The 16,996-nt window shown below is 32.5% G+C and overlaps 1 protein-coding gene across 2 annotated transcripts in view; it reads left to right on the forward strand.

Moving 5' to 3' along the window:
• LOC147075297 (multicopper oxidase 3-like) overlaps window positions 1–16,996 on the forward strand; it is a 135,275-nt gene that overhangs the window by 106,994 nt on the left and 11,285 nt on the right. For both annotated transcript variants that reach the window (XM_085942706.1, XM_085942705.1), the window contains exons 3-4: window positions 10,906–11,264; window positions 15,754–16,052. In XM_085942706.1, coding sequence (XP_085798832.1) covers window positions 10,906–11,264; window positions 15,754–16,052 — 658 coding nt within the window. The remainder of the gene's footprint in view (window positions 1–10,905; window positions 11,265–15,753; window positions 16,053–16,996) is intronic.

Consider the following 16,996-nt stretch of genomic DNA (forward strand, 5'->3'; position numbering starts at 1 on the left):
CGTCGGGCGCGCGAAGTCGGCGAATGCAGTGTTTATTCATAACCATAATCACACGTCTCTTCCCGCGCATTACCCTTCACCTATGTTATAAGCGGCCCAAGCAGCACAAAATAAATATTATTACAGCGCCTCTCATAACAAAGCAATAAAAATATTATATTATTTCGGGGCTTGTAATTAAAATTTACGACGACATTCTTCAACCAGCGATAAACTGAACACGCAATAAAATAAAACAATGACTTCTCTGTAATTAAATAATTGCTTTCCGCCCGTCGATCGACAATGCCTCGCGCGGCGTGTTTTTGCTCGCTGTGGTCAATGAATGGACTCCATTGTATTTTCTTTCATTCGTATCGCCGAGAAGCGGTGATTCGCGAAAAAACGATGATTCACGCGGCGCGCGCGTATAATGCGTCGCCATATCCAGTGGGCGCTGGCGTATTTGATTACGTTGTATTTTCAATGATTTATGCGCCACTTGTAGAAATTTTGCGCGAGTGCGGCGCCTGACGCGTTCTGTGGGCACCATCGCTTAAGGTAAAGCCGCCCCTGCCTCTTCTCATTAAATTTAAATGCTGTAGTAGGGGTGGGCAGGATGATGGTTTATGTTATGTACCTAATTACAAAATAAATCTTTCAATTGTGGTTTTATAAAGACAGTGAACAAACGTGAGCGATAGCTTTAATTATAATATCACGTAACTATTTTAATTATGGGCATAATTAGTTTTTTTTTCTTTAACGGTGGAGATTTCCTTTATGTCTTTTACTAGTTCCAATAAATATTTACACAATGGAAACCTATTAAACGATACAATGTCGTCAATGATTGATATCTGTCTTTTATTATTTGAAAACAAATTATAATAGGTGACGACATTAGTAGCATTTCAATAAAAATATTTATCTTTTAGTAATATTAACATTATGTCTCTAGATCAGTGATTCTCACGTAAAATTTAACTGTGGCCGCACAATTGACATTGGCAGTTCCATAGAGGTATTAAATAAAAAGAGGCGCAAAGAATCGGCTTTCTCACACAACTGAATGAAGCAGGCCAACAATAGCCGACAACTTACGAGAAATAGCGACGCGATTAAAAAAATGCAGGACATCGCGGAGGATTTACTTTGGTCATTATAACATACCCATATAATTAATAATGTTAGCGTTAATTTTGCCGCAAACTGCCTCACCATACTTTTTTATAATATAACCTGCCTGCTTCACCATACTTTCATATAACTTACCGCCCCTAGGGCAGTTCTATGAAAACGTCTGGTGGCCGCACCAAAATTCAAAAAAAAAATATTTACTAAAAAATGGATCAATTTATTTATAGACAAGTCCATTTAATAAATCACATTTGAACATTTTAGTACATATCTATTTATTTAAAAATAATGTAAATGGAAATTCCTCGATAGGTAGGTACTCATTTTTTCCAATGCGAACTGCATGGCTGCTTCTAAGTTTACATATTCTGTCAACTGACTTCGATATTTGTTTTATATGAAGTGCATTACACTGAATGATCTTTCACAGTATACAGTTGTAGGAAAAATCGACAATATTAATGAAGCAATTCTTGTTGCCAATTCTTTGAATTGACTTGATTATTGGTCAGCGTATAACTTCGACCAAAATTTTTCAACCGTGGTATTATTAAAATGGTTTTGAAGTACTTGGTCATGACTCATTTCCAATATTGCATATTTAACGCTAGCTCAGTTAATTAAAATAAATACTGAAAATGATGTAAGTGGCGGCAGAAAAATCCTCTGGTGGCCACACACGATAACCACTGCTCTAGATCAATGTTCCTGAATTATGTATAAGCACTATTTCATGACATAGTACAAGTAGTCATAACTTATCATATACTATGTACATTCTATTCATGGCCCCCACAAGGGGGGGCTGACAGCGCTCTAGCCTGGGGCCCCGGCGTAGCTGGTCGATCAGTTAAGTGAGATAAACACACATCCAAAATTTGCTCTGATAGTTAAAAAAAGTCGCCTGCCGCGCTATTTTACTTGAAGAATATTAAAATTTTCAAAATGTATGTGGCTATGTGATGCAATTCGATGTGATATGATGATTGATATAATTAAATGATACTTCACGTGTAGAAAATTATTTTATTTATATATATAATTTATTTTTATTGTGTTTCATGAAATGGCTATTTATCAATAATTGACGGGTCGCATATTACCTGACTATCACAAAAGGGGGTCGCGATCAATGCTTCGTAATTGAATAAGGGCCCACATGCTCAGCGTAATATGTCAAAATAGAGCTTTTATGGTATTTTCAGAGCATAACCCTGGACCCCTATATTACCAAGAATGGCAGAGTTCTCATTCACGCCACGTATTAGTCGAAAAAAATACGTGGCCAAATATTGATATCTTCTAGCACTTAAACTACAGTATGTAAGCATACCTAAGAGAAAGTCAGTTGGATAAAGCCACGGATAGTATCCATATAACCTCAAATAAAGGAGTCTCAAAAATTTCTTTTGAACTCGCTCCACTATAAGGTCATATTTCAACTGATGCGGGGCCCAAACAATCGACCTACTCTCAAGCCGGCTTCTCACTAAGGAATTATAAAGAATTTTTAATACAGTAACATCCGAAAAGACCCGGGAAGTACGCAAGACGAAGCCCAATATTTGTAGCGCCTTTTTACAAATGATAGCTATATGACCACTAAATGACAGCTTACTGTCAAACGTAATGCCAAGATCCCTTACAGATGGTAAGCCATATTATCCGTTATATTTATTTTAAACATTTGATGACTGCATAAAGTATTTTTATTACATAAAATAGTATTCTTTTAAACCTCTCGCTCTAATGTTTTAGAATATAGTCATATTTCAGTACATCCATGTGCAGTGGTGTTAAGATTTTTTAGATTTATTAATTTTTAAACGCATTTACAAAACCATTAGTAAAATTAATGTTAACATTATATAGTGAAATATCTACGATACAAAAATATATTTTATAATCTTTGTGATCCCAAATTTACACAAGAATTAGGCATTTTAATATTTAAAAAAATGGGCACGATTAACACATTTGAAGATAATTCTAAAGATACTGATTACAAGCTATGTCTTTGACCATTCAAATGTGATAAACATCTAATCTAATAATACCACACGGAATATTTCAAAGACGGGACAGCGCAGCGCAGATGACACAAACTGTCCTTATAATAATGAGGACCGGTAAGTCGGCTCACAAAATGGAATATCTGGAATTCTGGAATCCTACAAATTCGAAGGGCTTAAGGGGGATGCTTATACTATCAGAGGCGAAAAGAGGCACCTAACGGAAAAATACGAAGCTTGCAATTTGAGATTTTTTTTGATAATTTACAATTTCAACTGTAGTAATTAATAAATGTGTATCTGAAAACACTAAAAAGTTTTTTTTTTTTTTATTTTAAAGATAAACTGGCAATTGTAAAAAAATTTAACAAAATGTGAATTCGTTGTAGAGTCAAATCTTATTATTACATTATATTTTATGGCCATATTTATTATTAAAATTTAGTTTATTAAGTTTTAGATTTTATGTAGTGTAGATTTTTGACTAATTCATCGTTTTAATATTTTTTATATATATTTTAAAAAACATCGATTTAAAAAAAATATAAATGTGTAAGGTGCATTGGGGTAATTCCGAATATGGGTATATTCCGAAAGTTCAAAAATTCTACCAATCGAAGCGATATTTTCCAATTGACAATATTTAGTCTAGACGCCATGTTAATTGTGCTCGCCTCGTCAGTCGTCGCTAGTCGCTAGTGTCAACAATGCGTGCATACCATCAAGTTTTTTCAGAGAAGTGTTTTTCGCGCCATTTTTGCTGATTCGTAATTACCCCAACTTACATATCTCGGAATTCTGGTAAGTTATTTGAATAAGTGATTGCTTTTACGATAGATTGTCGTTTTTTACGAATTTGTGAAAGAACACAACGTCCTAGCTGTGTTTTTTTTTTTCGGAAATACCCCTTTGGGGTTATTCCGATATATATTCATTCCACAATAGCCCACTTAACGTTTTCATAGTAATTTGCAGTGATTCTCAATCTGTAAAGAAACTAAAATTATATCTAATTTAGATGTAGGTACATAATATACCTAATAAAAAATTAAATTTAAAGTAAGTAAATTTAACGTCGTCCTAATAAAAAGCTATCGCACGTCCTATTATAATCTTGGGTAAGTGCGGTAACGCCAACCTTCACCTTAACAGCAAAACTCGTGTATCCGACATCATGAGCGAATATAGCAATTCTGATATTATAGATTATCTTGATTTTGAAAAATTGATGGATGAATACTCTGAAGATGATTTTAAAATATACAAGGAAGAACCAAGGTCACAAAAATACGAAAGATGTGAAATATGGTGAAAGTTTAACTGACGAAAAGATACTCACCAACAACGATTCAAATTCTCTCTGTACTAAGAATAAAGGTGTTGGCAAAAAAAGTAAAGGTAAAGAAAATCAAGCGGATAAAACAGACAAAAAAAAAACGAAGAGAAAAGACACATTGAAAGAGATGACAAAGACAACGTTCATGTTTTTATAAAAGGAAAACATATGACAACCAGAGAAGACTCAAAAGAAAAAGACAAAGATAAACAACTGCTACTAAAACTGAAAAATAAAGATATAGTATACAAAACTCAAGAAAAAGACCCTGCCATGAAGGAAAATTACAAATTAAATGATCCAGTGCTTGTAAGATATTCAATCAGAAAAAATGGAGGTACTATATTGGGTTCATAGAAGAAATAATAAAACATACTTCTCTATCAACTTCTTAAAAAACTATGAGACCACAGCAGCAGCTAACCTTTATTACGACCAAAAGAAAAGATAGTGACAACGTTCCAGAGTCATTAATAGTGAAGAAGATAGAAATGTACAAAAAAAGTGCTGATGAAAAAGAATATTACTTATGTAATGATAAAGATAGAATTTATTTTGACTGATTGCGTACCAAACCAATAGATCATTATTATGTATATGTGACGCTTTCAGACCATGTCTTAGGCAATTCTGTTAAGTATATTTTTTTTAACAGTGTAGCCCGCATTTTAGTTTGGCGTGCATTTTTGAAGCAAGTATTAATAGACAATTTTGAAAAGTTTTTAAATAACAACTGTCAGAATTTTAAATGAATGGTAAGTATTTATTTCAAAGTATCGGTATAAGCCCGCCAGTTTTAATGTTGAATGTAAAATATTAGTACAGCAAGAAATAATATTAAAAAATCAGTAGTAAAAATAAATAATCATTATTTAAATGACATGGGCCAATAGATAAAATCAATATCCATTATTATTTTGATAGTATGAAAAGTAAAAAACATTCAATGGGGCGCACGGCATTTTAGGGTTACCATTATCGCATATAAAGTATATTAGTCTATGCATTCATGAATATCGGTAAGAACAAAACTATTAATGTTTATATTATTATTAAAAGAAGATCAAATAAGAAGTCGCAGAGGTGCAGAAAAAAGAGCTAGATGGACATTTCACAAAATAAATGCGAATAACCTCAAAGATTAAATTAATAATTCATCAAAAATATAGGTTCTCTAGGTAGGTACTACAAATATTACAGAAATCATTTTTTTAAACTAAGTACCTATTATTGTCTAATTTTATAAAAAAAAATGAATCTCAGTTTGGGTACAACAATAATTAATAGTGTGATATTAAATTTATCTCAATTAAAATTGTATGCTAAATTAATTAGTTAGGGTTCATGGATTTTTTATATTTTACATGTTTTTTACTCATCACTACAAAAAATGTCTTTTTCAACGTCTTTTAAAATTACTAATTTAAGTAAGTATCTTAATTATTTATATAATACCTATGTATATTATTATTTTTACTATTAGTGTAAATGCCGAATCAGATAATAATTTAATATTGTTAATTTATTACAGTATGTAATGTAAGCAAGACCGTGAAACGTATTGCCATTGGCGAGCCAAAAGTCCGAGGACAATTAATAAGTCGTTCGATTTGTCTATGCTCTGATACTGATCAACGAACGAATAAAAAAATCGAGCTGTCAAAAGTTGCGATTATCGGAATGTTTTCCGATAATCGTAAAATGTTGTGTTATTTATATGTAGACTTGCATAAAATAATATAACAGTAAAAACAACACAAATATTATGTTTTCTTTTATGAATTTCATAAACGTTTTTAGTAATAGGTTGTATGTAATTGAAGGAAAAGTTTTTCATGTTATCGTTTGACTGGGTGTGTATTCTAGATTATCATTTTCAATCATTCACATTGATCGACATCGGTCGTCTTTAGTAATAGGTTGTATGTAATTGATATATCATTGAAGGAAACGTCTTATTCTGTCATATGTTTGTTACCATTGATTATTATTGTGAATTTTTGAACACAAGAAATACATTTATTGTAAACAACTGAAGTCTGTCTTATTATTTAATTCTGATACCTACTGAAAATAATATGTAATAAGCACTATACAAGTCTGAAGTATGTCTTGTTATTATTGCAAAGTTGAAAATGTATATAATAGACACTACAATTTATTTAACTCCGCAATAAAGTAGAGATTAAGGGTTTGCATCTCATAAGGTAAGGTTACCTACATATATCTTTGAAGTGCGCTTAGATCAAGAGTATATGCCTAACAGCTTCCTACAACTGATGGTTTGGAAGGTGCAGTTAAGTTAAGTTACAGCTGATAGTTAAAATGAAATAGTATCTTAAAGGCACTAGAAGCTTGCTTAGGAGACTCACATTGCATCATTGAGCCATTTTATAGATACACTAAATGGGCGTAAGGGATGAAATAATAGAGAAATTCCATTCTAATAGTACAATCTGTTCTGGAGAGCCAGATACATAATAAGGAAGCTACTAAATAAGTTATTCCTGTAAAAGAAAAAATCTGTCCAAAATAGATTTTATACTGACAAATTGAGATTTATACTTACCATTAATTATTTAAATAATTCCCGAAAATTATTTAAATAATTCCCTATTATAATTTAAATACTTCCATTGTTATATTATAATACTTACCAATAATCATTTTTTACTTGCTGTTCATATTAAATAGTTCCCACCTTTTTAATAAAATACTTGCTCGATTTTTTATTAAAATACTTGCTGTTAATGCATATATATACTTACCCAATAATTTGAAGCCTTTTAGTTTTAGGTTTGCTAGCAGGAATAAATTATAAGTTTATGCCATAAAAGTAGATGGAAATGATTAAAAAGACAAGTTCCGACTTTGATTTAACATTTTTAATGTTGACTAATTTAATTGTATGGGTATGAAGAAAGTTTATTTTGATATGCAAAAAGCAGTAAGTAAACAAAAGATATCTTTATAAAAAATATTGTTCTATCAAGGTAGTCAAATAAGAATGTAGACTCAAATAAAAATTGATTTTTAAAATTATCACTTTCTTTGATTTTCCTCGTCTTTATTTTATTGATTTAAGGTGGTAGGTATTATTGATACTATCAACAAAATTGATGATATTTTGTGTTAGGCGTAATTACGGTCAAAAAAGAAAGGTAAACCTTCGGTCAAAGTGCAATAAAATCAACTTTTGAATAATTTCGGAATTACCCCAAGATAGTTCGTAATTTCCCCAATGCCAAAAAAAAAATGACTCAATATTTCAAATTCTATATATAAAGAACCCAACTATATATTCAAGAATCTAATATATATTTATCATACATCTTTTCTTTAAGTACACTCTAAAACAATAATGGCAGTAAATATAAAACACTTTGAATAATTAACCGAAATATATAACCTCTAGTCATCTCATAGAAATTCCTGTCGGAATTACCCCAATGCACCTTATAACTTGAAATCCTTTTTATTTATATCAAATTTTATTTTAGGCATAGTCACAATATTGAAGCTCGAGTTGATATAAATAAAAAGGATTTCAAGTTATACACATTTATATTTTTATAAAAATCGATGTTTTTTAAAATATACATAAAAATATTAAAACGATGAATTAGTCAAAAATCTACACCACATAAAATCTAAAACTTAATAAACTAAATTTTAATGATAATTATGACCATAAAATATAATGCAATAATAAGATTTGACCCTGCAACGAATTCACATTTTATTACATTTTTTTACAATTGTAAGTTTATCTTTAAGTTTAAAAAAGAAATAAAAAATCTTTTTAATGTTTTCGGATACATATTTATTAAATAATACAGTTGAAATTGTAAATTATCAAAAAAAAATCTCAAATTGCAAGCTTCGTATATTTCCGCTAGGTTCTCTGCTGGCATGCGTCTCCCCCTTAATAAAATAAAATTAATATGCATATATTTTTTTTTAAATATATAATCGATTTTTGTGAAAGATCTCACACCATCACAATGCAACAATGTCACTAAACTAAACACTTTGGAATACACGGATTTCAACAACAATTTATTCTCTACCTATACATACTTAAATAAAACTATTGCAGTTAAGGATTCCCACTTTTTATCACTATTGTTTTCTGTTTACTGTATAATGATTGTAATGACTATAACATGAATTTCTTTTACAAAGTATCAGTGGTTATATTATCTAATAAGTACATAATTCAATGTCGATAGTTAGCAATAATAAATTGTAGACTGTTACGCAGCCAACGGGATGTGCCATGAGCGACATCTGCTTAGTTTAGCAAATACTAGTCTTAAGTATTGTATATGTTACGCCGAATGTGCGAAATTGAATATTACATGAAATGGGCAAAATTTTGCCTAAATCATGAAAAATGCAAGCCCGTTGCCTTATTCATGAATTAGACAAAATATCTGGAGAGTGCGTGAATTCGGCAGTAATTTTTCTGCCTAGTTCATGTATTGGACAAATTAGATAGTAGCGCTACGGTGGTATTTTTTGCAACTAAACTAAATGTATCAAATGCTCATGCATTGGTCAAAATGTACATAATATATTATCTATGGTCAAAATAGATTATCGCGGTCCGGTGGTGTTTTTTGCAACTAATCAAACTAAACAAATGTGTCAAATGTCATTGATTATAATATAAAAATATACCAATCAATAACTACAATGACGTTCATATCCATTTACTATGCGCAAAAAAATCTAGAACTACAATATGATAACGGAAGAATTTTATTGAAAAATATTTTCGCGATTTGATTCGTGCTTGGGTATCAATCGTGCAATGGTCGATTGAATGTTTGTGATAGTTTGTTGACACTTGATAGCTAACCTCAAAATGGACATTCAGTTGAATAATTTAATTCAGAATTACAAAACCTAACCTAACCTAACCTAACCTAACCTAACCTAATAATAATAATATTATATTATGTCCAATTATAACTAACAAAACCATCCGTATTAAATTTACTTTTTCTTCTGTCATGTTGACAGTTCAAGAATTCCATACCCTGGCGAATTCATGTACTCAGTAGAAAATTTACCTAATTCATGAATAAGGCAACATGCTTGACTATTACATGAATTAGCCAAAATTTTGCCCATTTCATGTAATAGTCAATTTCGCACATTCGGTGTAACATATATAAATACAAAAAAAATATCTCATTATGTGGAGGGCGGGGCCTTTAAAAAATATAGTCGTCATCAGCCTGTTACAAACCACTGATAGATGAAGGCCTCTACTGTGTTGTGTTCCCTGTTATTCGCTGAGACGTAATGCAACTGAATATTAATATTTCGTCAATTCAGCGTACCGTGGGATGGTTTTTTGGTCGCCTTATATTCCTGTCCGGCTTACTTAAATACGTCGATATCTTATAGATTCGATCATTTTTCTGTCTTTGCGCGTGATGCTCAGCATGCACCCTTTCATACCACGTTGGGCATATCTTAATGTACTAATTTCCCTGTTAATCCTTTCTATGCCGCAATTCGTTAATTGATAGTAATTAACATAAGAATTGGTGTAATTAGGGCGTCCAAAGACGCTTTGGGCACTTAACCGGTTAATAAGATACCAAGATTTACATGCACGTGAACACTGGAAGCACAATGAGGTCACTCTTGAAAATTATTACGTTTAGACGTGCGAATGCACTCCACGACAACTTTGTTCGAATGGCAATTATTTCATCATTCACATTATCACTGTCAAATACTTGTTGTTCGAGATAAATATAGTTGCAGACCTGCTGGAGCTGGTCACCATTGATTACAATAATTGTATTGGATCAACAAAGCGGTGGTTTTTCATAACTTTTGTCTTCTAGACATATATATTCAAACCTACCAGGTGGCTATTTTTTACAAGTTTTTGTCTTTCATTTTGGAGACATTTTGCATCCATTAAGAGTAAACTAAATGCTATTAAAATTATTGTAAGTATAATCAATATATGTAATATTGTAAATAAATGTTACATAGTTATAAATTGTACGTACCTACATATTACATTTTCACCGTAGCACAGTTCGCCGTGAGCTTTCTTATCGGAAAGAGATGACCGTATGCTATACGGTCATCTCTGATTTTGGCAAAATTCATGAATTCAAGAGTGGAAACCTAACCTAACCTAACCTAACTTACCCTAACCTAACAAATAATTCATTATATCTATCGGCTATTTTCAAAATTTGTTTGCCATGACTTCCTGTAAGCCGACAAGAACTGTATTTTATTAAGACATGAATTTCATTTCAGTATTGTACGACCCAAAGAGGTTAACGACCATATTATATTCCCGACACAACATTTCACGGTGAAGTGTGATAAGGCGAACTGTATACGTACAAATTTCCGGATACGGTAAACAAAATATTAATTTTATCAATCATATTTCAGATGCCCAATTCACAGAAGTTCCAACGACACTCATGCCCGACGAAGAATTCCCAACGACTCAATCATCATTCTGGACCACTCTCCCAGAAGACCTGACCACAATTGCTGAAGAAGACGAAGATTACAACGGGGAACCGCCTGATGGATCTGATCATCCCTGCTACAGGGCATGCGAGAGAGACAAGCCAATGGTCTGCCGGTACAAGTTCGAGATGGAATGGTATCAGGCCATGAGCAAGGCTTGCTTTGACTGCCCTCACAACGTCACTGACTGTGATAGGCTAGATTGTATTCCTGCTGATGGTGTCGGAAGGCCGTTGACTGTGGTGAACAGGAAGATGCCGGGACCTGCTGTAGAGGTAAGGTTTCAGCAACTTTTGTTTGTAGCCTAGACTAGATCTAGATTAGAATACTTATTTTTTGGGTCGGGTGGTTGGTAGGCATCATGGCCCCCACATCCTGAAGTGGGCTCCCAGGCTAGGATCTTTGGCGGGTCCCCCTACCTATCGCTAAAGATAAAGGCAGTGTAACGCTCTATAGTAGCGTTTTCCAAATGGTGTACGCGGTAAAATTAATGTGCACATTTAGTGTTTTTTGTACATTGTAATGCAAATAATTGAATTATGGAGTTGTGGAGTATCGATACCCAATTAAAAATTATAATGCAACCACATAATATTGAATAATAACATTAATGGAGGTAATTACAAGATAAAAAGAACTTTTATATACCTACCACGTTTTTAAATTTTCTGTTACATTTTACAACGTTTTTCTTAGCTCGTATTCTTATTTGTCCGGTGGTTCTTTGTCCGGTACAAATCTTGCAATCGATTTTTAACTAACTTCCCGACTAGCTAGACATTTGAAACTTTTAGAATATATCAGAACACGATGCCAATGCTTTTTTTAATACTTTTAGCCATCTTCAAGTAGAATTGAATTCATTTTCAGTTAATTCTATTTTGTATGAAAAGTTATTTCGACACCATTATTGGTTGCTAGGGGTCAGGGGTCCTAGCAAAAAAAATATTAATATATACGTGCGTTACTATGGAAATCAATATGACATGTCAAGTACTTACATTTTTTTTTCGATCGTTTAAGCTAGTCAAGTCAAGTTTATATGGTTCAACAGAATTTCAAAACGTTGTGTATTAAAAGTTCTTTTTATCTTGTAGTTATTTTGTTAATACAATAAACCATCATCAGATGTTAAGATATGTAATATTATTATGCTTCAAGTTTTTTTGTTTTTATTTTTACTTTTATATTTCGAAGCGCTGCTTCGTTGATTAAGAAATTTTCCTCTTATGACAACATAGAAACGGGTCGACGAATTGTTTTACTGTAATTATATTAACGCCCACGGTGGCCGCGCGGCTTAAGCGTTCGACTATAACGCCGTGGGTCCCAGGTTCGAATCCTGGGTCTGGCAAGTGCACATATTGTTTTTTAATTTGTGTGTGAGTCAGGGTATGGACCTAATAGGTTGAGCAAATGGCTCACATCCATTTCTCGTAAAAAAAAAACAAAAATCTGTTAATACAAACCTCTACTCTGTGGAGGCCCATATGATCGTATTAGGATCGGACATGGTCGATATATACATATTGAAAAGAGCTCACAACTATACCCACTTGTGCTGTGGTGGTTTTAGATACGTGGAGGCTTGACGCACTGACGAGTTTGTAGAACCGCATGTATTTTTTGTTAATACAATAAACCATCATCAGGTGTTAAGATATATATTATTATGCTTCCAGTATTTTTGTTTTATTTTTACTTTAATATTTCGAAGAGCTGCTTCGTTGATTAAGAAAATTTCCTCTTATGACAAACATAGAAACGGGTTGACGAATTGTTTTACTGTAATTCTATTAGTGTAAATATAGAAGTTTACTAATTAATTAGGCATTAGCAAGTTAGTATGTAATTAGTGATAGGTACAGTGCGTGTTCTAATCGCTTTGTTTTAATTGCATTGAAGTATGTACGTATTGTGTAATAATAAGCTGTATTTTCCTAAGTTATTAACAGTTTGATCATTCGAACTGCTCTATTGACATTGAAAGAACGTGTTAAATGTCTTATTAGTGAGTTGTTAATTTACCACACCGCTGATTCCAGGTTTTAATGGAAAATAATGCAAACGGTTTTATTGAAGTGCATTTTTTTGTTCAAATGGTGCATGCATAAACTCATTACGAATTGCATTTCTCGTCGGTTTTATTTATAATTACTTTGACCTACTGTGGATGCTGTTTTTCAACGTCTATTTCCTCATAGTTGGACGTTAATAGTTACCATAAATAAACTGAATCAAGAATTAATCTAGCCATGATGCCCGAAACGTCGGGAGAAATCAAAGAACACTCTATAGTCATAGATAGGGTTTCCAATCTCGGGATCCCGAGCTATTTTCGATACATTTGAATTGATTTTTTTTATCAATTTTTATGGAAAATAAAATAAAAACGAAAATATAATAGAAAAAAGACTTTTGATAACAAATCTCGTAACTACATTAGAAATAAACTGAGTTTGAATGAAGTTTGATTTATACCCATATGTAAGTTGCCGATTCATTTTATTTTTTCACATAAATTAATAAAAATGAGAAAGATTGGAAAAAACAATGCTTCGCACTATTAACAAAGTGATTCCACCATGATCTCATACGTCTTACGGCAGTTTCATATTTGGCTGACTAATTAGATTTATGAAGCGGAAAGGCCATAAGTTCACCATGATTTGCTTTACTATTTTAAATCTCGCTAACCTATTCATTAAGTATTTACTATCAGAAACAGCAATCTTATATTAAATTCACATTATTATTTATATTACAATATTATTTACTCCATTAATTATTTCCAAGATTGCAAGTATACAATATTAACAATAAATGTCTTAAATAGTATAAATTACACTAGATTTATTTTGACCAAATGTTATAAATTTGTAAATATAAAAATTTTATATTAACAATGGAAAAAAATGCCAATCCCGGGATCCCGGGATTGTAAAATTGTAATCCGAAATCCCGGGAACAGAATTTGGGCTCGGGATTGGATTCCCTAGTCATAGATAGGTATAAGATTTAATGATCATCAGGCACACGAGAGTAATAGTGTCTGTACACGTGCGAACACCAATAGTGTGTGAATTAAGACTATTGCGATAATAACTGTTTGCACGTGCTGACTGTCTCACCAATCTCATTCTTCAAGCGTAATAGCGCCTGTACACATGCATGGAATTACTGTTGGCAATTGTGCTTATTTTAAACTGTCATGACAATAACTGTTTACACGTAAAAGTGCTGACTGTCTCTCCAATCTCATTCTTCAAGAGTAAGCGAGATGTGAGGTTGTCATTTTATACTACTATCTGACAGGTCGTATTGAAAATCGGAGCTCAAAATGAGTAGTTCGTTTTATTACCTGCAGATTCGCCAATATCGTTCTACTGCGCAGGCGCAGATCTTACTTGCGCGGAAAAAATCATCACAATTTGGAATCTTCCAATCTTGTTTGATCTATACACGCAATCTTGCCAACTGCAGGATAATGCATGTTTCCCCATACATTTTCTTTCTGTGCACAGTAAATCTATGCACGGGGTATAAGTAAGCGAGATGCGTTGTTGTCATTGTCGTGTCTGGAAACTTGTACGTTTGCAGTTCGCCGTATCACACTTCACCGTAAAATGCCGTATAAGTATTAAAGACCGTCCAACCTCTTTGGGTCGTAAAGTATACTGACTAAAATTCATGTCTTAATAAAACACGGTTCTTGTCGGTTTACACTTCACAGGAAGCTAGCAGCAAACAAATTTTGAAAATAGCCGATACACTGGATTATTTGTTAGGTTAGGTTAGGTTTTCATTCTTGAATTCATGAATTCTGCTAAAATCAGTTATGAAAATTGAATTAATGTTCATATTGAATCTAATAAAATTGACCGTATAGTATACGCTCATCTCTTTCCGATAGAAAGCTCACGGCGAACTGTGCCAGGGTGGAATGTTTTACGTACAATTTACATATAAATAAACTCGAGGTAACAAGGGGGGAGGGGCGTAATGCTACTAGCGGTGTCTATCGACAGAATACGAAGCAATGCATTTTTATAAAAGTGTATGATGTTGCCATTAATCAACACGTACCTATCTGAAAACATCAAAAAGAAAAATATTAATAAACATAAAATTAAAAATACAGATTTTTAATGACAGACGTTGAATGTAGAGCGAAGCTCTTATTAAAATCTCTTTAATATCAATAATTTGTGTCTTAGTATTTCATAATAATTCTAAGAGATGTCACTGTGTGTCCATTTTTTTAAATTATGCAAATCAATCGACAGTGGCTAGTAATTTGAGTTTAAAGTCGGACATGATAACCCGTGGCCTGTCGATCACAGCATCATAGAGCGAGAAAACTCACTGAAGAAATGCTCATAGAACCGATTAAAGATTAAACAGTAGTTTAATAAATTCTTTCGAAGACCACAAAACGATTTAAAAATAATTAATAATTTTTATAATACGAAGCATTGACTTTTCTATACTTACCATTAATACTAAAATAATTTTGGCATTTATCTTAAATATTATAGTACAAAAAGTTTGTATATAAGAATTCCAAATCTTTCTGTTATCTATGTTTTAAAATTTTGGTAGTTCTGAATTTATTTCCCTCTTTTACTTAGAAGCGCATAATCAATTTTTTGAAAAGCCCCCTTGAGAATCTTTTAAGACTTTATGTGACAATAATAACATTATAAAAAATCTATTGTACCTACTATAATAAATAAATAAAAATATATCATTCAATTTCTCCAGGTTTGTGTCGGCGATACGGTGATAGTAGATTTATACAACTCGCTGATGTCAGAGGGTACCACCATCCACTGGCATGGGCATCATCAACGTGGCACTCCTTATATGGATGGAGCACCTCTCGTCACGCAGTGTCCTGTGAGTGCTGCATCATCCTTTAGATACACTGTCAAGGCTGTGCATACTGGAACTCACTTCTGGCACTCCCACGCTGGTATGCAGAGAGCTGACGGTGCCCTAGGTGCTTTCATTGTCAGGGAACCAGCCGATGAAAAGGATAAACTGATGTATGACTATGATAGGTTAGTGAGAGGTTTTATTTTATCTTATTAAATTATATTAATTTTCTCATTATTTTCTTGACTGAATTTTCAACTTTCTAATTTTTTTATGAAGGTATTTGACAGTTTTTGTCATCCAATGAAGAGATTGGGCCAAAGATGTTGAAAAAAAGATTCTTTTATTGAGCCTAAATATTGTATGTAATTGAAGCAAACAAGATCTCTGATTTATAGGTGGCTTTGCAGGTTTATATGAAGAGAACTTCACACTTGTCTTCTACTATGACAAGCATTCCACTATAATTTCAGATTCACCCAATTAGTTACTTACAAACATGATTCTATGCGCAGATATTACCAAAAGAAGTCTTGAATACGTCTTACTTACAACCATACGATTGAATAGTCTATAATTAAATTCAACTTCAATTTGATATTTCACACATCTCACATATCGTATAAAAGCAGACATTTGAATGTAAAAATAAGCTATTAACTTTTTCTATGCCTTACGATATTACTGTGGCAGTATATGACATGCCGCACATTTTTAATGACACACGTTGAATGTAGAGCGAAGCTCTTACTACAATCGCTGTAATATCGATAATTTTTTGTTTAGTATTTCATAATTATTCAAATAGATGTCACTGTGTGTTTAATTTTTTAGATTATGCAAATCAATTGACAGTGGCTAGTAATTTGAGCTTAAAATCGGATGAAATAACTCGTGAAATTTGTATTTACGGCCTCATAAAGCGAAATAACTTGCTCAACGCATAAAATCGGTTAATTTCTGTCGAAAGATACATTCTCATCAATTTTATTTAGGCAGTGCAAAGCAATAGATTGACCATTATTTGTAGATGAATAATAATCACATAAAATATCGAGAAATGCATACGTAGGTTATGTAAACAAAGAAACAGATTCTAAGCCAGAACGTGAACCGCCATTTTTTTTTC

This window comes from Rhyacophila brunnea, unplaced genomic scaffold, assembly GCF_057557595.1.
Source record: "Rhyacophila brunnea isolate RB1 unplaced genomic scaffold, BYU_Rbru_1.0 scaffold_15, whole genome shotgun sequence".
NCBI classification, from domain to species: Eukaryota; Metazoa; Arthropoda; class Insecta; order Trichoptera; family Rhyacophilidae; genus Rhyacophila; species Rhyacophila brunnea.